At 44.9% G+C, this 23,268-nt stretch overlaps 2 protein-coding genes across 3 annotated transcripts in view; one reads left to right on the top strand and one right to left on the bottom strand.

Moving 5' to 3' along the window:
* Positions 1-21,903, top strand: part of ZNF483 (zinc finger protein 483) — a 51,742-nt gene extending 29,839 nt beyond the window's left edge. Inside the window, exon 6 of the mRNA XM_019033896.3 lies at positions 21,179-21,903. Within this exon, the coding sequence (XP_018889441.1) occupies positions 21,179-21,228 (50 nt within the window). The 3' untranslated portion in view covers positions 21,229-21,903. The remainder of the gene's footprint in view (positions 1-21,178) is intronic.
* PTGR1 (prostaglandin reductase 1) overlaps positions 7,821-23,268 on the bottom strand; it is a 37,121-nt gene continuing 21,673 nt past the window's right edge. For both annotated transcript variants that reach the window (XM_019033897.4, XM_019033898.4), the window contains exons 8-10: positions 19,551-19,659; positions 14,920-15,038; positions 7,821-8,079 (exon numbers count right to left, since the gene is read on the bottom strand). In XM_019033897.4, the coding sequence (XP_018889442.1) occupies positions 7,969-8,079; positions 14,920-15,038; positions 19,551-19,659 (339 nt within the window). In that variant the 3' untranslated portion in view covers positions 7,821-7,968. The remainder of the gene's footprint in view (positions 8,080-14,919; positions 15,039-19,550; positions 19,660-23,268) is intronic.

A 23,268-nucleotide genomic window follows, 5' to 3' on the forward strand; every position in this document is an offset into this window, starting at 1 on the left:
AATTTTTCTTTGAGAAGTGTAATTTCTCCAGAGGTCTGCTCTATAATTTCCCCAGAGAAGGATGTTCTAGTCAGCATGGGGGATATAAGCCTGGCTACCATTACTGGCGAGCAGGCAGAGGCACGCCACATGGTGGGATAGGAGTTGGAGTTCATCCCCTTTTATTCAGACTTCCACTTAGTATCCTGTTTTTAGTCTTCTATCTTATTTCCATCCTCCTCCAGGCCCAGGGTACCCAAGTTAATAGCCTATCAAGTTCTATTTGGTAAAAGATAATGCCTCTCATTTCCTGTGGGAATTGTGGTGAATTGATAATCACCTGGCAAAATAAGGTAGGAGTGGCATTTTGAGCTCAAACTGTTCTGTGCACATTTTCAAACTCTTTTTAGCCTCTGATTTTCTCCCTACTTCCAGAAAACCTGATGCCTCCACCTCCTAAATCTTTCCATATTTCATTAGTACCCCATCAGAAGGCTGTTGTGCTATTTTCTACTGTGCTCTGTTAATAAAATTTTTCCTCTAAACAATATGTGTATTAGTCTGTTCTCACACTGCTATAAGGAACTACCTGAGACTGGGTAATTTATGAAGAAAAGAGGCTTAACTGACTCACAGTTCCGCAGGCTATACAGGAAGCATGGCTGGGAGGCCTCAGGAAACTTACAGTCATGGCAGAAGAGCAAAGGGGAAGCAAGCACATCTTCACATGGCAGCAGGGGAGAGCAAAAAGGGGGAAGTGCTACACACTTTTAAACAACCAGATCTCATGAGAACTCACTATCATGAGAACAACAGGAGGGAAATCTGCCACCATGATCCCATCACCTCCCACCGGGTCCCTCCTGCAGCATTGTGGATTATAGTTCAACAGCAGATTTGGGTGGGGACACAGCCAAACTATATCATTCCACCCTGGCCCCTCGCAAATCTCATGTCCTTTCTCACATTCCAAAGCTAATCATGCCTTCCCAACAGTCCCTTAAAGTCTTAACTCATTCTAGCATTAACTCAAAAGTCCAAGTCCAAAGTCTCTTCAGACACAAGGCAAGTCCCTTCCACCTATGAGCCTGTAAAATCACAAGTCAAAAACAAGTTAGTTACTTCCAAGATAGAACAGGGGTACAGACACTGGGTAAATGCTCCCATTCCAAGGAGGAGAGATTGACCAAGACAAAGGGGCTACAGGCCCCATGCAAGTCCAAAACCTGATGGGGCAGTCATTAAATCTTATAGCTCCATAATAATCTTTGACTCCATGTCTCACATCTAGGGCATGCTGATGCAAAGGGTGGGCTTCCAAGGTCTTGGGCATCTCTGCCCCTGTTACTCTGCAGGGTACAATTCCCATGGCTGCTCTCAAGGGCTGTTGTTGAGTGCCTGTGACTTTTCCAGGTGCATGGCACAAGCTGTTGGTGGATCTCCCATTCTGGGGTATGGAGGATGGTGGCCATCTTCTCACAGCTCCACTGTGTAGGGGGCTCCATCCCCATGTTATCCCTCTGCACTCCCCTAGTAGAGGTTCTCCACAAAGGCTGTGCTCCTGCAGCAGACTTCTGCCTTGACATCCAGGCATTTCCATACATTCTCTGAAATCTAGGCAGAGACTCCCAAACCTCAACTCTTGTGTTCTTTGCACCTGCAGGCCAACACCACATAGAAACTGCCAAGGGTTAGGGTTTGTATCCAATGCTGCGGGAGGGACCTGGTGGGAGGTGATGGGATCATGGTGGCAGATTTCCCTCCTGTTGTTCTCATGATAGTGAGTTCTCATGAGATCTGGTTGTTTAGAAGTGTGTAGCATTTCCCCCTTTTTGCTCTCCCCTGCTGCCATGTGAAGATGTGCTTGCTTCCCCTTTGCCCTTCTGCCATGATTGTAAGTTTCCTGAGGCCCCCCAGCCATGCTTCCTGTATAGCCTGCGGAACTGAGAGTCAATTAAGCCCAAGCTATACCTTCGCCTGTGATAGCCGTGGCTGGAGCTGGAGCCGCCACAATGCATGGTTCCATGTCCTGACGCTGCACAGAGCAGTGTGACCCTGGGCCTGGCCTGTGAAACCATTTTTTATCTCCTAGGCCTCCAGGCCTTTGATGGAAAGGGCTGCCGCGAAGATCTCTGAAATGCCCTGGAAGCATTTTCCCCATTGTCTTGGCTATTAACATTCAGCTCCTCATGCAGCATTTCCGCAGCCTTCTTGAATTCCTCCCCAGAAAATTGGTTTTTCTTTTCTACCACATGGAATGGCTAACGGGGTGAAACTGCATCTCTACTAAAAATCCAAAAATTAGCCAGGCATCATGGCATGCACCTGTAATCCCAGCTACTTGGGAGGCTGAGGTGGGAGAATTGCTTGAACCCAGGAGGCAGAGGTTGCAGTGAGCCGAGATGGTGCCACTGCACTCCAGTTTGGGCGACAGAGCGAGACTCCATCTCCAGTAAAAAAAAAAAAAGATGACTTGAACACATGGAAAGGTACCATGCCGTTGAACAGGAAAACTCATTATCTTTTTTTGTTTTTTTTTTTTTTTTGGAGATGGAGTCTCGCTCTGTCTCTCAGGCTGGAGTGCAATGGCGTGATCTCAGCTCTCTGCAACCTCCGCCTCCCGGGTTCAAGTGATTCTCATGCCTCAGCCGCCCGAGTGGCTGTGCCACCATGCCCTGCTAATTTTTGTATTTTAGTAGAGACGGGGTTTCACTGTGTTGGACAGGCTGGTCTTAACTCCTGGCCTCAAGTGATCCACCCGCCTCGGCCTCCCTAAGTGCTGGAAATACAGGTGTGAGACATTGCACCCGGCCCATTTGTCTCATTATGGATGATGTTAACCTTGACCACTTGATTCAGTGGTGGTAGACTTCTTCACTTTAAACTTCTTCTTTACCCTTGGTAATTAAAAAGAATTCTGTGGTGAAGTATGTTAAAACTATGGAAGTAGGGCTGGGCATGGTGGCTCATGCCTGTAATCCCAGCGCTTTGGGAGGCCAAGGCAGGCAGATCACGAGGTTAAGAGTTCGAGGCCAGCCTGGCCAACATAGTGAAACTCTGTCTCTACTAAAAATACAAAAATTAGCCAGGCATGGTGGTGCGCGCCTGTAGTCCCAGCTACTCAGGAGGCTGAGGCAGGAAAATTGCTTGAACCCGGGAGGCGGAGTTTGCACTGAGCCGAGATTGCACCACTGCACTCCAGCCTGAGTGACAGAGCAAAACTCTGTCTCGGAAAAAAAAAACTATGGAAGTACTCCATTCCTCATCAAGTTTTCAGCGTATTCAGGTATTTGTCTCAGTACGGACTCATGGTTTCCCTTTTTAATTCAATGGTATATAATCTGTAATTATCATTATCTACATGGAGCTCAAATTTTCCATGATTTGTCTAGTGGGAGCCCTTTCAAATTGGCTGTGTTCTTTCAACATGACTTCATTATTCTTTGAGCACTTCTTTGACTTATGGTATAAGATGCTCCAGGCTGGGCATGGTGGCACATGCCTGTTGTCTCAGCTAGTTGGGAGGTTGAGGTAAGAGGATCTCTTTAGCCTGGGAGTTTGAAGTCAGCCTGGACAACATAGCAAGAATCCTCTTAAAAAAAGAAAACTGAAAATGTTGCAAGCTCATCTTGTATCTTCCCTACCCCAGCCCCAGAACAAGCCATTTCTGGTTCCTTTTAGTAGAGAATAATATATAAAATCCACAATCTGGAATTTAGATAAGTTCATTGGTATTGGAGTGTCACTACTTTCAGGCCCTCTTAGTGGGCAGAGTTACATATATATGTGCACACACACTCATTTATGTGTGTGTCTATGTACATATGATATATACACACATACCTATTTTTTTGTCTCATATACATTAAAATTCATGAGTTCATACCAATACCTCCAATTCCAATCTAACACCACAAGGTTCTTCCCATGTTTGTAACTCCCTTCTCTGACAGTGAGAAACTCTGGCTTCCCTTATCTTTAATTTACTTGTTTGATCAAACCTTCTGTATGTAACCATCTTCTATCACCACCACTACCCCCTCTCCTGCAGATGCTCCTCCATTCCTCTCAAGCTCTGACATCCTGCAGCTCCTGGCCCCTACTCTTGCCTCCCCATGTGGTTAGTCTTTCCTTCCCAAAGCTCTGTCTGCTCATGCTGGGCCATGCTGCCAGGTAGAAGCTCCCCTCAGGCTCTGACCTCCCTGCCAAGCTATCCATGCATCAGCACCTCCTCAGCCTCCTTGGGATCCAACCGCCCATACCAGGTCACTCACTCGCACATGATACCCTCCTACCTCTGCTAGGGATCACATACTCCACACCAGGCCACCCCTTCACATGCACACCTTCCTTACTTTGGGCCCTTAAACTCCATGCCAAGCTGCCCCAGGCACGATGCCCTCCATACTGTGTGGACTTTGACTCCTCACACCAGGCAGCCCTGCGATTCCAATGCCCTTCTCACCCTACTTGGACTCTGACACCCTCAATCAGGCCCTGCTGCCCCTCCCCTACCCACACGGATGACTTCACTGTTGTTGGGCTCTGATACACCATCTGGGAAACCCTGCTATGACTCAAGCCATGTTCATTTTGCTTGGGCTCCAACTCCCCTCATCAGGCCACAACATACTGCCCAACCCCTCCTTCTTCCTGCTCACCAGTGTCCCACACACACACACACACACACACACACACACACACACACACATATACAACATACATATATAACACACACACACATACAGCACACACACACACAGTGCTGGGCTTTGACTCCCTGTGCCAGGCAGCCAGCCTCGGTGCATGACCTCTTTGCTCTGCTGTGGGCCATAGAGGTTCTCCCACCCCAAACCCCAGCAGACAGTCACCTTGCTTGGCTCCTTCTAATGTCTTTAGGATTGAATAGTTTGGTAAGAAAAGAGGACACGGGCAGGGACTTTTTTTTCTCTTATCCCTGTCCTTCAGGCATTCCTTAGTTATCTTCCTTGAAGACAAACCGTATCAGAAGTTTATTAAATCTTTCCAGAGTTTTTGTACAGACACTCTTCTCCCCATTGTTTCATTGTACTACAATTTAACCCCTTATCTCTATGATGGCAGAATTGATCAATAGAATTGACATCTTTCTGACTGATACTGAATCTTCTGGCCGGGCATGGTGGCTTATGCCTCCCAAAGTGCCTCATCCCAGCACTTTGGGAGGCCTAGGTGGGTGGATCACCTGAGGTCAGGAGGTCGAGACCAGCCTGGCCAACATGGCAATACCCATCACTACTAAAAATACAAAAATCAGGCTGGACGCGGTGGCTCACGCCTGTAATCCCAGCACTTTGTGAGGCCAAGGCGGGTGGATCACGAGGTCAGGAGATCGAGACCATCCTGGCTAACACAGGGCGTCTCTACTAAAAATACAAAAAATTAGCCAGGCGTGGTGGCGGGCGCCTGTAGTCCCAGCTACTCAGGAGGCTGAGGCAGGAGAATCGCGTGAACCCTGGAGGCGGAGGTTGCAGTGAGCCGAGATCAGGCCACTGCACTCCAGCCTGGGTGACAGAGCAAGACTCCATCTCAAAAAAAAAAAAAAAAAGATTAGCCAGGCATGGTGGCAGGCGCCTGTAATCTCAGCTACTTGGGAGGCTGAGGCAGGAGAATTGCTTGAACCCGGGAGGCGGAGGTTGCAGTGAGCAGAGATCGTGCTACTGCACGTCAGCCTGGGAGACAGACAGAGACACCATCTCAAAAAAAAAAAAAAAAAAAGGCACCACGCACGGTGGTTCACGCGTGTAATCCCAGCACTTTGGGAGGCCGAGGTGGGCGGATCACAAGGTCAGGAGTTCGAGACCAGCCTGACCAACATGATGAAACCCCATCTCTACTAAAAATACAAAAAATTAGCCAGGCATGGTGGCTCATGCCTGTAATCCCAGCTACTCAGGGGGCTGAGGCAGGAGAATCGCTTGAACCCGCGTGGCAGAGGTGGCAGTGAGTGGAGATCGCACCACTGCACTCCAGCCTGGGCAACAGAGTGAGACTCCATCTAAAATATATATATATATATAGATTCTTCCTGTCCAAGAGTATGGTACCTTTCCATATGTTCAAGTCTTCTTTTGTGTTCATCAGTAATGTTGCTTTTGTTGTTGTTTTGTTTTTAATTTTTTTAGACACAGGGTCTTACTCTGCTGCCCATGCTGGAGTGCAGTGATACAGTCACAGCTCACTGCAACCTCAGACTCCTGGTCTCAAGTGATCCTCCTGCCTCAGCCTCCCAAGTAGCTGGGACTATAGGCACACACCACGCCCAGCTAATTTGAAAATTTTTTGCAGATACGGGGTATTGTCCAGTCTGGTCTCAAACTCCTGGACTCAAATGATCTCACCTTAGCCTCCCAAAGAGCTGGGATTACAGGTGTGAGCCACTATGCCTGGCCCTTCAGTAATGTTTTAAGTTTTTCTTCATATAAATCTTGCACATTTTTGTAGATGTATAGACATTCCTGTGTGTTATCTTTTGTGCAGCTCTGTGAATGACAGATTCCTTCTTTGGTGTGTTGAATAATTAGACTCATCTGTAGAGGACCAGTATGGACTGGCCCTAAGACCCCTATATGCCTGCAATGATTATTTCTTCTGGCATAATCACAAACAATAGGGGTGGTAATCTTAAGACTTCAAAATCACTGATATCGGCAGGGAGGTAGCTAACACTTACCCAATATATGCCAGGCATTATGCTGTTGTTTTTTTGTTTTGTTTTGTTTTTTTCTGAGATGGAGTTTTGCTCTTGTTGCCTAGGCTGGAGTGCAATGGCACAATATCGGCTCACTGCAACGTCTGCCTCCTGGGCTCAAGCGATTTTCCTGCCTCAGCCTCTTGAGTAGCTGGGATTGCAGGCACCCGCTACCACGCCCAGCTAATTTTTGTATTTTTAGTAGAGACAGGGTCTCGCCATGTTGGCCAGGCTGGTCTTGAACTCCTGACCACGCCTCTGCCTCCAAAAGTGCTGGGATTACAGGCGTGAGTCACCGCGCCCAGCCTATGCTGGTGTTTTAAATAAATGTATAACATGTATATGAAAGATGTTATTATCCTCACTTTAAAGATGAAAAATCAGAAGTCTAAGGTCACAGAAGCAGGAAACTTTTTTTTTTTTTTTTGAGATAGAGTCTCGCTCTGTTGCCCAGGCTGGAGTACAGTGGCGCAATCTCAGCTCACTGAAACTTCCGCCTCCCAGATTCTAGTGAGTCTCCTGCCTCAGCCTCCCAAGAGGCTGGGATTACAGGCATGTGCCACCACACTCAGCTAATTTTTGTATTTTCAGTAGAGACGGTGTTTCATCATGTTGGTCAGGCTAGTCTTGCACTGCTGACCTCGTGATCTGCCCACCTCAGCCTCCCAAAGTGCTGGAATTACAGGCATGAGCCACCACGCCCGGCTAACTTTTTTTTTTAATTTAATTTAATTTTATTTTCAGTTCCGGGATAACTGTGCGGAACATGCAGCTTTGTTACATAGGTAAACGTGTGCCATGGTGGTTTGCTTCACCTGTCAACCCATCACCTAGGTATTAGCCCCCGAATGCATTAGCTATTTATCCTGATGCTCTCCCTCCCCCACCCCCGCTTCGACAGGCCCCAGTGTGTGTTGTTCCCCTCCCTATGTCCATGTGTTCTCATTGTTCAGCTCCCACTTATGAATGAAAACATATACAGTGTTTGTTTGGAAAATTTTCACACTTCAAAGCCATTATTTTCTACCACAACTCAGAAGAAGCTGTAGTGAACAGTGAGGTGACTGGTTGTTGTTGACTGTGAAACTTCCATCCTCCATCACTAATTACATACCACTTAAATGTATTTTATTAAGTAGCTCAAACTCATTATGAGTACTATTTCTTAGACATTTAAGGTAGTATACATTTTTGCTAAATGGTGAAAAACAAATTAACTAATCATCTAAATGGCCTCCAGATTCCATGTGTCCTCTTTTTCATGCTTTCACTATTGTCTTCCCCAAATTATCTCCTTTCAGCATTCCCATAAATGCAGCTGGCATGTTTTCAAATCCTTCGATGATATATTCCTTGTACTGGATTTTACCCTGTATCAAAGCAACAACAAATTTTAAAACTTAATTTAATATTCTCAATGATATACTGTTCTCATCCTAGCAACAAATTTATCAGGTACATCATTGGAAACCTTGGAAATAAGAGATGGAGGTCCTGTCCTCCATGAACTTGAAGTCAAGGTGGGGCAAGATCCACTTACACAGTACATGTAAAAAAGATTACAAAGTACACCTAAGAAGAAATAATAGGTGTCGGATCATAGTGCGAAATGTCATAAGGCAGCGATTAAGCAATCTCTTTTTCTTTTTTTTTTTTTTTTTTGAGACAGAGTCTTGCTCTGTTGCCCAGGCTGGAGTGCAGTGCCGCGATCTTGGCTCACTGCAAGCTCCGCCTCCCAGGTTCATGCCATTCTCCTGCCTCAGCCTCCCGAGTAGCTGGGACTACAGGTGCTCACCACCATGCCCGGCTAATTGTTTTGTATTTTTAGTAGGGACAGGGCTTCATCGTGTTAGCCAGGATGGTCTCGATCTCCTGACCTTGTGATCTGCCTGCCTCGGCCTCCCAAAGTGCTGGGATTACAGGCGTGAGCCACCGTGCCCAGCGCGATTAAGCAATTTCTAAATAAGATGCATAGTAAAGTTTAATAACACAATGATCTCAGAGGAGGTGCAAATAGACAGAGAAAAGAGCACCCTTCATTACCTCTGGCCCCTGAAGAGGCAGGTCCTATTCAGGAAATATAAATGGCAGGACAGTCTAATAATCTGTCTCCCCTTTAAGCCAAGGTTCTTTCAACATGTGTTTAACCTTTATCTGGCAGTGTGGGAAGGAAGGGTTCATGTTAGTGAGAAAGGGTCTTCATTTCTCTTTCTACTACAAGGCACAGCCTACTAATGGGAACTAATTTACATTTTCAGATTTTTTTAAGGGGTCTTATATAGAGACCTAAGTTACCTGATACAAGTTTTTCGCTAATGTATTCCAGTGATGGCTTAGCACTCTTCACAGATTTATAGACAAGATTATTGGCTTGAAGTCAGTCAATTACAAAGTAGGGAAGCTGAGATTTAAACTTTTATTATTATTATTATTATTCTGAGACAGGGTCTCACTCTGTCACCTAGGTTTGAGTGCAGTGGCACAATCATAGCTCACTGTAGTCTCAACCTCCTGGACTCCAGTGATCCTTCCGCCTCAGCCTCCTGAGTAGCTGGGACTACAGGGATGTGCCACCATGCCCAGCTAATTTTTTTAGTTGTTGTAGAGACGGGGTCTTGCTAGGTTGCCCAGGTTGGTCTCAAAGGCCTAGGGTCAAGTGATCCGCCCACCTCAGCCTCCCAAAGTGCTAGGATTACAGGCATGAGCCATTGCGCCTGGCTGAGATTTGAACTTTTGACTTGAAAGCCCCAACTCATTCTTATTCTTGAAGAAGCAAGGAATCTGGATAGGGTGGAAAGGTAGAATCCAGTTCAGAGGTTAAAAATAGAGAACGAATACTGTTACGGACTGAATTGTATGCCCCCAATCCAAATCCATATGTTTAAGTCCTAATCACCAGCGCCTGACAATGGGACTATATTTGGAGATAGGGCTTTTTAAAAAAAGTAAATTAAGAGGCCGGGCGCAGTGGCTCATGTCTGTAATCCCAGCACTTTGGGAGGCTGAGGCGGGTGGATCACCTGAGGTCAGGAGTTCGAGACCAGCCTGGCCAACATGGCGAAACCCCGTCTCTACTAAAAATACGAAAATTAGCCAGGCATGGTGGCGTGTACCTGTAATCCCAGCTAGTCAGGAGGCTGAGGCAGAAGAATCACTTGAACCCGGCAGGCGGAGGTTGCAGCGAACGGAGATTGCACCATTGCACCCCAGCCTGGGCAACAAGAGCAAAACTCCATCTCAAAAAAAAAAGTACTTAAGGTAAAACAAAGTCACACAGGTGGGCCTTAATCAATATGACTGGTGTGCTTATAAGGAGGTTAGGACACAGACACACAGAAAGAAGGCCACGTGAAGATGCAGGGAAAAGGAAGCCATCTACAAGTCGAAAAGAGAGAGGCCTCCAAAGAAACAACCCTGCTGACACCTTGATCTTGGACTTCTAGCCTCCAGAACTGTGAGAAAATAAGTTTGTTGTTTAAGCCACCCAGTCTGTGGTACTTTATTTTGGTAGACCTAACAAACTAATACAAATACTAATGTAAAATGTTAATAATAGGGGAAATTAGGGTATAGGATGCAGGGTATATGGGAGCTCTCTGTACTATCTTCCCAATTTTCCTATAAATGTAAAACTTCTATTTTTATTTTTGTTTTTGAGACAGGGTCTTGCTCTATTGCCAAGGCTGGAGGACAGTGGCACATTCAGAGTTCACTGCAGCCCTTGAACTCTTGGACTCAGGTGATCCTCCCACCTCAGCCTCCCGAGTAGCTGGGACTACAGGTGTGCACCACTGCACCCATCTAATTTTTTAACTTTTTGTTTTTTGTAGAGTCTCATTATGTTGCCAGGGCTGGTCTTGGACTCCTGGGCTCAAGCAGTCCTCCTGCCTCACCCTCCTAAAGTGCTGGGATTATACCTATGAGCCATCGCACCCAGCCTAAAACTTTTCTAAAATAAAAAGTGAATTTTAAAACATAGGGAATGAGATTAAAAAGGGAGTATGTGAAAGAAATTAGGCCAACTCACGACTTAAAACCCACTAGGGCTGGGCACGGTGGCTCACACGTATAATTCGAGCACTTTGTGAGGCCGAGGCAGGAGAATCACTTGAGGTCAGGAGTTCAAGACAAGCCTGGCCAACATTGTGAAACCCCGTCTCTACTAAAAATAGCCGGGAATGGTGGCGGGCACCTGTAATCCCAGCTACTTGGGAGGCTGAAGTGGGAGAATCACTCGAACCCAGGAAGTAGAGGTTGCAGTGAGCTGAGATCGCGCCACTGCACTCCAGCCTGGGTGACAGAGTGAGACTCCATGTCAAAAAAAATAAATAAATAAAAAAAATAAACACCTAACTAACTATGATCAGCTTCACTTTGTTAGAGGGAAGCACTGGGGACACCAGCACAGTGGTTTCCTGTTGTCAACTGTGATCACGGATGGGCTACATTAGATTTCACCAACTGGGACAACTTAGATTCAGCTCCCTGGAGACAGCCCAGCCCGGCACTGCAAGTGCTAGACTGGGAAGAGTGCCAAGCTCCAGTGGCTGCTGGAGGAGCAATCTATTCTTTGGAATTGGGAAATGATCATTGGCCAGGGATTAGGAAACATGATGTCATTTTTCCCCTGTAAAACTAAAATAATGCAACTTGATTGTTCAGATTTCTGTTGACTAAAACTTACATGGTGTAAGGTTTGAAAATTATCACAGCACAGGACTAAGGGATTGTCTTATTTGCTACTTGGGATCTGGAAGAGCTGTGGCATATGTATGCACCCCTCTAACATTCATTTATTCAGCAATATTTATTCAGTGCCTACATTGCTTCATATACTATTCTGGGGGCTGGAGATACACCAGAAAGCAAAATGTATGAATATGCTGTCTTCATGGAGGTTACATCCTCAAGAAGGGAGATGTGCAATAAATATAAATGAATAAGTAAATTATAGTATATATTATGTTAAAAGATGATTAATTGCTATGGATAAAAGTAGGATAGGAGCCTGGGCAACATGGTGAAAGCCCGTCTCTAAGAAAAACACAAAAAAATTAGCCAGGTGTGATGGCACATGACTGTTTTCCCAGCTACTCAGGAGGTTGAGGTGGGAGAATCCCCTGAGCCTGGGTCAAGGCTGTGGTGAGCCATGATCACGGCACTGCACTCCAGCCTGGGTGTCTGAGACCCTGTCTCAAAAAAAAAAAAAAACAAAAAAAGTGGGGGGGCATGGGATATGGAGGATCAAGAATGAAGAGGGAATGCAACTTGTAACAGGGCCATTTAAAAACTTGCCTCACCCAGAAGGCACTTTTTTTTTGTTTTTTTGAGATGGAGTTGCACTCTGTCACTGTGCTGGAGTGCAGTGGCACGATCTTGACTCACTGCAACCTCTGCCTCCCAGGTTCAAGCGATTCTCCTGCCTCAGCCTCCCAAGTAGCTGGGACTATAGGTGCACGCCACCATGCCCAGCTAATTTTTGTATTTTTAGTAGAGACAGGGTTTCACCATGTTGGTCAGGATGGTCTCGATCTCTTGACCTTGTGATCCACCTGCCTTGGCCTTCCGAAGTGCTGGGATTACAAGTGTGAGCCACTGTGCCGGTCCAGACGGCACTTTTTAGCAAAGGCTTGCAGGACGTGAGAGAATTCAGCAAGCAGTTACAGAGGGGTGGAGGAGACTGGGCCAAGTAAATAAGGGGATGAATACTAAGAAATGAAATCAGAGAGATATCAGGGGTCAGATTTTGTGTAAGCTTACTGAATATTAGCACTTTGGTTTACTTTAAGTGAAATGCAGAGCTTTGCATGGTTTGGATCATAAGAACAGCAGGATTTGATTTGTGCCTTAACAGATCGCTATGGCCACCACATTGGGAATTGTCTATAGGGATGCAAAGACGGGAGGCCAGGTAGAGTCCACTACTGTTGCGGGAAGTCAGGGACCCCAAACGGAGGGACCTGCTGGAGCCATGGCAGAGGAACATAAATTGTGAAGATTTCATTTTAATATGGACATTTATCAGTTCCCAAATTAATACTTTTATAATATCTTACGCCTGTCTTAATCTCTTAATCCTGTTATCTTTATAAGCTGAGGATGTATGTCACCTCAGGACCACTGTGATAATTGTGTTAACTGTACAAATTGATTGTAAAACGTGTATTTGAACAATATGAAATCAGTGCACCTTGAAAAAGAACAGAATAACAGCGATTTTCAGGGAAGAAGGGAAGACAACCATAAGGTCTAACTGCCTGCGGGGTTGGGAAAAACACTGCCATATTTTTCTTGTTGCAGAGAGCCTATAAATGGATGTGCAAGTAGGGAAGATATTGCTAAATTCTTTTCCTAGCAAGGAATATTAATAATTAATACCCTGGGGAAGGAATGCATTCCTGGGGGAGGTCTATAAATGGCTGCTCTGGGAGTGTCTGGCTTACGCATTTGAGATAAGGACTGAAATACGCCCTGATCTCCTGCAGTACCCTCAGGCTTATTAGGGTGGGGGAAAAACTCCGCCCTGGTAAATTTGTGGTCAGACTGGTTCTCTGCTTTCGAACCCTGTTTTCTGTTGTTGAAGATGTTTATCAAGACAATACATGCACAGCTGAACATAGACCCTTATCAGTAGTTCTGATTTTGCCCTTGTCCTGCTTCCTCAGAAGCATGTGATCTTTGTTCTGCCTTTTGCCCTTTGAAGCATGTGATCTTTGTGACCTACTCCCTGTTCGTACACCCCCTCCCCTTTTAAAATCCTTAATAAAAACTTGCTGGTTTTGTGGCTTAGGTGGGTATCACGGTCCTACCGATATGTGGTGTCACCCCCAGCAGCCCAGCTGTAAAATTCCTCTCTTTGTACTCTTTCTCTTTATTTCTCAGCCGGCCAACACTTATGAAAAATAGAAAGAACCTATGTTGAAATACTGGGGGCAGGTTCCCCCGATACACTACAAGCATCCAGGCTAGAAGGCATGGTGCCTGGACCAGGGTGGTAGCAGGGAGGTGGGAGAAGTGTTCAGATTCTGTATATATTTTGAAGATAGAACCACCAGAATCTCCTTAGAGATTAGACATGGGTACAACAGAAAGACATCAAAGATGACCAAGGTTTTTGGATTGAGAAGCTAGAAGTATAGAATTGTTACAACTGAGATAGTAAAGTCTGAATATGGAGCATGTTGAGCAGAAAAGATCAAAATATATTTAGTTTTCAAGATGTTATGTCACAGATGTGTATCAGGCATCCAGGTGGACATACTAGCCTAGAGTTAAGAGGAGAGCCAGGCTGGAGACAGAGATGGGAACTCCCAGCATACTGAGCCCAGACGAGCTAACTAAGGGATAGCTCGAGCATAGATAGAGAAGAGCAAAGTCCCAGTGACCATGAACTGGGGCACTCTAATATTAATTTGGAGTAAAGAAAAGCTAGCAGGAGTCTCAGGAGGACCAATCACTGAGGAAAACCAAGAGTTAAGGGAAGCCAAGGGAAGAAAGCATATCAAGGAGAGAATGATCACTATGAAATATTTCCCATAGCCAAGTGAGGCTAAGAATCAACCAGTGGATTTCACTATGTAAGGGTCCCCTGTGACCTTGACAAAAGTTAATTTTGGCCAGGTGCGGTGGCTCACAACTGTAACCCCAGCACTTTGGGAGGCTGAGGCGGGCGCATCACTTGAGACCAGCCTGGCCAACATGACAAAAACCTGTCTCTACTAAAAATACAAAAAGTTAGCTGGGCGTGGTGGTACACACCTGTAGTCCTAGCTACTCGGGAGGCTGAGGCATGAGAATTGCTGGAACCCAAGAGGCGGAGGTTGCCGTGAGCCGAGATTGCGCCACTGCACTCCAGCCTGGGCAACAGAGTGAGATTCTGAAAAGCCTCATATGTGGGTTTAAGGAAGAATGGAAAGAGAGGAATGGCAGACAGTGAGTGTAGACAGCACTTCCAGGTATTTTGTTATAAAAGGGAGAGAAGGGAAATGGACCTGCATTTGCAGTGGAAATGAACTTTAGAGAGGGTTGTTTTGTTCTCCTTTCAAAGATGGGAAAAGTAAGAATATTTATATTCTAAGCACAATGACCCAATAGGGAAAAACTGACGATGCGGCAGAGATGGGGAAGAATTGGTGGAACAAAAGCCTTGAAAGGCAAAAGGGAGTGTGACCTAGTGTACAATTGGAAGGGGTGGCTCCGGAGCTCCTTACCTCTAAGACCCATTTCAGCAAGTCTTTCAGAGCTTTTTGGCGGGCATCTCCTTGCCAGCGGTAGACGACGAAAGCTTCCATGCGAAGCTCCTGATAGATAACAATCTCTGGGGGTGGGCCTGTGAAGAGAAGGGCACATTTGGGTGGCAGGATCCAGGGAGGTGCCCATGGTGAAACAAGCAGTACAGGTCACTGTCACTGTGCTTGGTGCTGGGAGTTTTTTGGTGCTTCTCCCCTTCCATTTCCTCACTCCTTTCTGATCCACGGGACTGCTGGCCAATCAACATGCACTCTGCAGCCAGGCAGAATAATGGCCCCAAAGATGTTCATATCCAAAAACCCCAGAACCTGTTCCTTACATGGCAAAAAGGACTTTGCAGATATGATTAAGAAGCTTGGGGGTGGCGCGGTGGCTCATGCCTGTAATCCCAGCACTTTGGGAGGTCAAGGCGGGCAGATCACAAGGTCAGGAGTTCAAGACTAGCCTGGCCAACATAGTGAAACCCCCGTCTCTTCTAAAAATTAAAAAAAAAAAAAATTAGCTGGGCATGGTGGTGGGTGACTATAGTCCCAGCCACTTGGGAGGCTGAGGCAGGAGAATTGCTTGAACCCGACAGGTGGAGGTTGCAGTAAGCCAAGATCGTGCCACCGCACTCCAGTCTGGGTGACAGAATGAGACTCTGCCTCAAAAAAATAAAAAGAAAAAAAGAACCTTGAGATGGGAATATTATTCTCCACTATAAAGTTGGACCCAATATAACAGCAAAGGTCTTCGTAAGGGAATGAGGGACACAGGAAAGTTATAGTCAGGAACAGAATATGGGGTGATAGAAGCAGAGATGAGAGAGAGGAGGAGGAGGAAGAGCCTATGCTCCTGGCTTTGAGGACAGAGGAAGGGGCCACATGCCAAGAAATACAGGCAGCTGCTAGAAGCTTGAAAAGGCAAGGAAACAGATTCTCCTCTAGCGTCTTCAGAAGGAATGCAGCCCTGCCAACCCATTTTACTTTTAACCTCTAGACCTACAAGAATAAGTGTGTGGGGTCGGATGCATGGCTCATGCCTATAATCCAGCATTTTGGGAGGCCGAGGCAGGCAGATCACTTGAGGTCAGGGGTTTGAGAGCAGCCTGGCCAACATGGTGAAACCCTGTCTCTACTAAAAATACAAAAATTAGCTGGGCATGGTGGCACATGCCTGTAATCCCAGCTACTCAGGAGGCTGAGGCAGGAGAATCGCTTGAAGTCGGAAGGGGACTGCAGTGAGCTGAGACTGCACCACTTCACTCCAGCCTGGGTGAAAGAGCGAGACTCGGTTTCAAAAAGAAAAAAAGAAGTAAACAAACAAAAGAATAAACATGTGGGTGTTTTTGTGTCTGTGTGTTTTGTGGTTGTCGTTTTTAATTTGAGACAGGGTCTGGCTCTGTTTCCCCAGGCTGGAATAAAGTGGTGCCATCACTGCTCAATGCAGCCTTGACCTCTTGGCTCAAGTGATCTTCCCACCTCCGCCCTGCAAGTAGCTGGGACTATAGGTGCATGCCACCACACCTGGCTAATTTTTTTTAGTTTTTGTTTGTTTGTTTGTTTGTTTGTTTGTTTTTTCTGTCAGAGATGAGGTCTCACTCTATTGCCCTGGTTTGAAACTCCTGGGCCAAGCGATCCTCCTGCCTCAGCCTCCCAAAATATTGGGATTACAGGCATAAGCCACTGCGCCTGGCTAAGAATTTGTATTTCTAACAAGCTCCCAGGAGATGGTGATGCTGCTGGTCCTTGGCCCACACTTTGAAAACCAGCACCCCAGAAAAAGCACACAGCTCTCCTGCAGCCTGTAAAGAAGATACTACCCTTCTGCGTGTAAGGAAGAAAAAGTTTTTTGGTTGCCTGGTTGATTTTCCCAAGTGTCCTAATTGACTAGAAACTGACAGAATGACACCTCAGCATAGGCTTTCAAGTTCCAGGAAGTCAGGCGAAGATGCCTGGTGTGCTAAGACGAGTGGTGGAATCTAGCTTCAGCATCTTTGACCACTGGCACCACTCAGCCTAAAGTTCCCACTGATTACTTTGAGGAAAGTAACATTAGCAGTTGGAAATATGAAGCTTTGTCCTGAACCAAAAGAAACTAATGCAAGAGAATGAGACAGAAAGAGTGCTTCTTCAGAAGACCCACATCAACTATTCTTTGTGAGTTAGGGATTGGAACTCTCATTTCCTCATCTTAAATGAAAGTGGGATGGGCACGGTGGCTCATGCCTGTAATCCCAGCACTCTGGAAGACTGAAGGGAGCGGATCACGAGGTCAGGAGATCAAGACCATCCTAACACGGTGAAACCCCGTCTCTACTAAAAATAAAAAAAATTAGTCAGGCGTGACGGTTTGTGCCTGTAATCCCAGCTACTCAGGAGGCTAAGGCAGGAGAATCGCTTGAACCAGGGAGGCAGAGGTTGCAGTGAGCCGAGATCGTGCCATTGCACTCCAGCCTGGGCGACAGAGTGAGACTCTGTCTCAAAACAAAACAAAAAACAATAGCCAGGTATGGTGGCACATGTCTGTAGTCTCAGCTACTCGGGAGGCTGAGGTGGGAGGATCACTTGAGCCCAGAAGGTGGAGGCTGCAGTGAGCCATGATTGCGCCACTGCACTCCAGCGTGGGCAACAAAGCGAGACCCTGTCTCAAAAAAAAAAAAAAAACTAAACTAAAAAGTTTAAAAAAAAATCTCCAGTCTGGGAAACAGAGCAAGACCTTGTCTCAAAACAAACAAACCAACAAACAAAAAAGCAAAATGAAAGTGAAATGCTGTTTCTGGGTTTGTGCGTGTTGATGAGAATGTTGGTTTTTGTTTTTTTACTGAGAGCAAAAAAGCATATGTAGCATTAAACCTGGAGGAAATCATTGCTTGCCTCTGAGCTATCCTAACAGTGGAATATGTTAGAATTTCTGGGGATCTGTGGCAGGGCAGAATTCCATCTGATTCAAATGGGACGGACAAGGCCAGCTGACATCTCAAAGTCCTGTCTGAGCAGCTGAGCTTCCAAAGACTAATTGCTAAAAAGACTAGATCGAGTTACTGTATCCAAAATATTTGGCTATTCCTAATCGGACTGTGGTTAAGAAAAGGCCTCCTGCAGCTTTGCTCAGTTGGCAGGCAGACAATTTCCCATGATTCCAGCTTAGCACCAGTTAGAAAATTATAAGGGGAAAAAAAAGTCCCTAACAATAAGATTGCCAAGTAAATCTGGAGTTTCCTTCTCGGTAATGATTTTGATTTTTCACAACCTGAGAGGGAATCTACAAGTTGCCCTTTGTCAGCCCCTTCCTTTCTAGCCCCCCCATCTCCATACAGTTGTGTGGTGGTTAACCAGTGGGGCTATAAGGTTTCATTGCCATTAGTCAAGCTCATCATAGAACAAATAACCATTGATTTACGGTTGCCTGGATCCTGATTAGAGTCTGGAAGATTCCTTTTTTTCCTACTTTCTCGTACTTTCTCCTTTTTTGCGGGGGGACCATAGGTAATTTGTGATCTCTCTTAATAGCACAGAATCACTGTAGCAGAAACAGACTCTGTATGAGGAGCTTAGAAGACTGGTCTTTGTTTTGAGTCTGTTGCCAATAGGAGTTAAAGAGTCTCTGGTCCTCTTGGCCATTCATCTCCACACCCGTAAAATGAGAGGCCTGTACAAGGCATCTCACAGGACTGGTTCTCTGGTTGATACTGCTTTTGGACCTCAGAGTGTGGAATGGGAGGGATGTGGTTTCAGCGTAAGACAGTAGGGAGTGGGGAATGGAGCACATGGCAGGGCACCAGAGAAATAAAACAAGGACAATCAAGGAATGGAGGGAAGCTGCTGCTCCCTTCCCTTTTAGTGGCAATTGTCAGCCTGCTGAGGCCAAGATGCCCTACTGCTCCAAGAAGCACTGCCCAAGATTTCTGAAGGGCATGGCAGTCTGCTCTTCCCTTCACTCACAGCAAGTCACACTTTATTCCTCTCCCACCTCCAGCAATGTCTCTAATATCCAGAGGAACCTGAATATTTTACCAGCCAGACCAAGGTGTTCTGTTTCTAAATCAAATCATCACTGTCTTTTTACAATTTTGCATTAAATGATAGGTAAAAACTAAAACTTTTAATAACTGTTTCTTCTATATTTGTAGATCCTGCTGTTTCTCTACATAAAAATCTAATATAAGCTGATTTAGCACAAAATATGTGAAATTATATATATTTTTATTTCTTTTGTTATTGTTTTTGTTATTATTATTATTTTGAGACAGGCTGTCACTTTGTCACCCAGGCTGGAGTGCAGTGGCAGGAACACAGCTCACTGCAGCCTCAGCCTCCCAGGCTCAAGCAATGCTCCCACTTCAGCCTCTTGAGTAGCTGGGACTACAGGTGCACACCACCACACCCGGCTTATTTTTGTATTTTTTGTAGAGACAGCATTTTGCCATGTTGCCCAGGATGGTCTCAAACTCCTGAGCACTCACAAAGTGAGACTCTGTCTTAAAAAAGAAAAAAAAAGAATATATGAAAATCTTTCTAATAATTTCAGAGTCACTGGTCTATGGCATATCTGTGAATTTTCTCCTTGTCCAGCCTTGTGACATATGGGATCGTGTGCATGTGCTCATTACCTGGGGGAAGTGGGCCGGCTCTGTTATATGTAGAGATGGCTCCACATATGGCAATCCTTCCAAATTTCTTCATCTGGCCGATAACAGTGTTTGAAAACTCTCCACCTACCTAAACAGATAGCAAAGACAAAACGTTAAATAATCTAAATACTAGAGATTCAGGAGAATCATTAAGTCACAAGCATTATTTTACAATACCTGTTTTAGCAGCAACAAAACTGACTGAATTAGCCCAACAGTGCAGAAGACTGCAGTTAGAAAAAGACATTAGAAACAGGCATTTTCGGCCAGGCACGGTGGCTTACACCTGTAATCCCAACACTTTGGAAGGTTGAGGTGGGTGGATCACCTGAGGTCAGGGGTTCAAGACCAGCCTGGCCAACATGGTAAAACCCTGTCTCTACTAAAGATACAAAAAATTAGAAGGGCATGGTGGCGGGCACCCATAATCCCAGCTACTTGGGAGGCTGAGGCAGGAGAACTGCTTGAACCCAGGAGGCGGAGGTTGCATTGAGCTGAGATCACACTACTGCACTCCAGCGGCAACAGAGCAAGACTCCATCTCAAGAAAAAAAGAAAAATAAATAAACAGGCTTTTTCATTTGATTCTAAGACCATACCTTTTATAACTTATACATTTTCCTTTATTATATATTGAGGTTCTCTGATCAGTCCAATAACCTCATTGTCTTATAATTTAAAGGTATGGAAAAATACTCAAAAGGTGTATAGAGAACAAAGTTGGAAGACTGGCACTTTTCAATTTCAAAACTTAATACAAAGCTAAATTAATTAAGATAGTGTGAGAGTAGAAATACACATCAATGGAACTGAATCACGAGTCCAAAAATGAACCCTTACGTTTAGGATCAATTGGTTTTCTACAGAAGCGCTAAAGCAGTTCAACAGAGGAAAAATAGTCCTTTCAATAAACGTGCCAAACAACTGGATTTCCACATGGAAAATAATGCAATTGGGCCTCTTCCTTATACTACACACAAAAATTAACTTAAAATGCATCGTAGACCTGAATGTAAGAGCTAAAACTATAAAACTCTTAGAAGAAAACACAGGAATAAATCTTCATGACCCTGAGAAAGGAAAAGCCTTCTTAGACATGACACCAAAAGCTCAAGGAACAAAAGAAAAATAGATTAATTGGGCTTCATCAAAATTTAAAACTTTCATGCTTCAAAGAATACCATCAAGAAAGTGAAAGCCAGCCTGGGCAACATAGTGAGACTCCATCTCTACAAAAAAATAAATACACAAAAATTAGCTGGGTATGATGGTGCATGTCTGTGGTCCCAGCTACTTGGGAGGCTGAGGCAGGAGGATCGCTTGAACCTGGGAGGTCAAGGCTGCAGTGAGCTGTCATCACATACTGCACTCCAGATTGGGAGACAGAGTGAGACTGGTGAGACTGAGTCTCAAAAAAAAAAAGGGCAAAAACAAAAACAGAAAGAAGGTTAAAGGCAATTCACTGAATAGGAGAAAATATTTGCAAGCCATACAGAGTTGGTCCTCATTATTAGTGGATTTCATATTTGCATATTGTAAACTACTTGCTAAAATTTTATTTGTAACCTCAAACCAGTACTCACTAAGCTTTCCCTGGTCACTTGCAGACATACATGGAGCAGTAAAAAAGATGCAGATGTTCTCTGAGGTTGAATAAGACCATGCTCTGCCTTCTTGTTTCAACTGTTACACAGAGATGACCAGAGGATGGGGCCACTGCAGTGCAGTTCAAGAGGCTCTGGTTCGGGGAAGAGTTGGATGGGGTATGAATCCCAACTCTGGGGGTATTAGCTAGTGGAGTGGCCATAGGCAAGTTACTTAACACTTCTGAACCTCCTTTTGTCTTTCATAAAATAAAAGCTACTAGGATGAGTTGTTTTAAGGATTTCAGATTATAGTCTATGTGAGATATGTGCAAACATGTACATATTTCCCCTAGAAGCAATGGTTTTCAGCCTTGGTGGTGACCTTATAGAACATAAATATTGCGAATAATGAAAATCCACTGAATCTAATAAGGGACTTGTATCGGTAAGATGTAAAGAACTCTTGGCCAGGTGTGGTGGCTCATGCCTATAATCCCAGCACTTTCGGAGGCCAAGGCAGGTGGATCACCTGAGGTCAGGAGTTCGAGACCAACCTGGCCAACGTGATGAAACTCTGTCTCTATTTAAAATACAAAAATTAGCTGGGCGTGGTGGTGCATGCCTGTAATCCCAGCTACTCGGGAGGCTGAGGCAGGAGAATCACTTGAACTTGGGAGGTGGAGGTTGCAGTGAGCCAAGATTGCGCCACTGCACTCCAGCCTGGATGACAGAGCAAAAAACTGTCCCAAAAAAAAAAAAAAAAAACTTACAACCTCACAAATAACCTAATTGAAAAATGGGCAAAGATTTTGAACAGACATTTCTCCAAAGAAGATATACAAATGGCAAATACATACATTGAAAGATCCTTAATATTGTTAGCCATAGTGAAATGCAAGTCAAAATCAAATCAGAATGAAATATCACTTCAAACCTACTAGGATGGTTATAATAAAAAAGACAGACAATAGCACGTGTTGGTGAGTATGTAGAGAAGTTGGAACCCTCATACACTGCTTGTGGGAATGTAAAGTACTGTAGCCACTTTGCAAAACAGTTTGACAGCTCCTCAAAATGTTAAACATGAAATTATCATATGACCCAGCAATTCTACTCATAGGTATATACTTAAAAGAAATGAAAACATCCACACAAAAACCTCTGCATGAATGTTCATAGTAACATTATACATCATAGCCAGAAAGTATAAGCTAATACCCATCAGGCTGGGTGTGGTGGCTCACGCCTGTAATCCTAGCACTTTGGGAGGCTGAAGTGGGAGGATTGCTTGAGCCCAGGAGTTCCAGACCAGCCTGGGCAACATGGCGAAACCCCATCTCTACTAAAAATATAAAAATTAGTTGCGTGTGGTGGCACATCCCTATAGTCCCAGCTACTTGGTAGGCTGAGGTGGAAGGACTGCTTGAGCCAGGGAGGTCGAGGCTGCAGTGAGCCATGATCACACCACTGCACTCCAGCCTAGGTGACAGAGTGAGATCCTGTCTCAAAAACCAAAAAAAAGGAATAAAGCACTGATAAATTCTACGATATGGATGAAACTTGAAAACATTTTGCTAAGTGAAATATGCCAGTCATAAGAGACCACTTTTAGTGGGGAGGAGGGTGGGTAATGGAGAGTGACTGCTAATAAGTAGCGTTTTTTGGGGGGGTGATGAAAATATTCTTAAACTGGTTGTACAATTTTGCCAATATAGTAAAAAAACATTGACTTCTACATGTTAAGTGAGTGAATTACATGGTACATGAATGATATCTCAATAAAGCTGTTTTTTTTAAAAAGGCATATATACTTTCTTCATGTACCCCAAATGGAAACTCTAGGAATATATTCCCTTGTATCAGCGGTCCTCAACCTTTTTGGCACCAGGGAGCAGTTTCATTGAAAGACAATTTTTCCATCGATTGTTGGGGGGATGGTTTCAGGGATGATTCAAGTACATTGTGTTTATTGTGCACTTTATTTCTATTATTATTGCAATGTAATATACAATGAAATAATTATACAACTCACCATAACCACAGAATCAGTGGGTGAGTTTTCCTGCAACTAGACGGTCCCATCTGGGGGTGATGGGAGACAGTGACAGATC

This window comes from Gorilla gorilla, chromosome 13 (assembly GCF_029281585.2).
Source record: "Gorilla gorilla gorilla isolate KB3781 chromosome 13, NHGRI_mGorGor1-v2.1_pri, whole genome shotgun sequence".
NCBI lineage: Eukaryota > Metazoa > Chordata > Mammalia > Primates > Hominidae > Gorilla > Gorilla gorilla.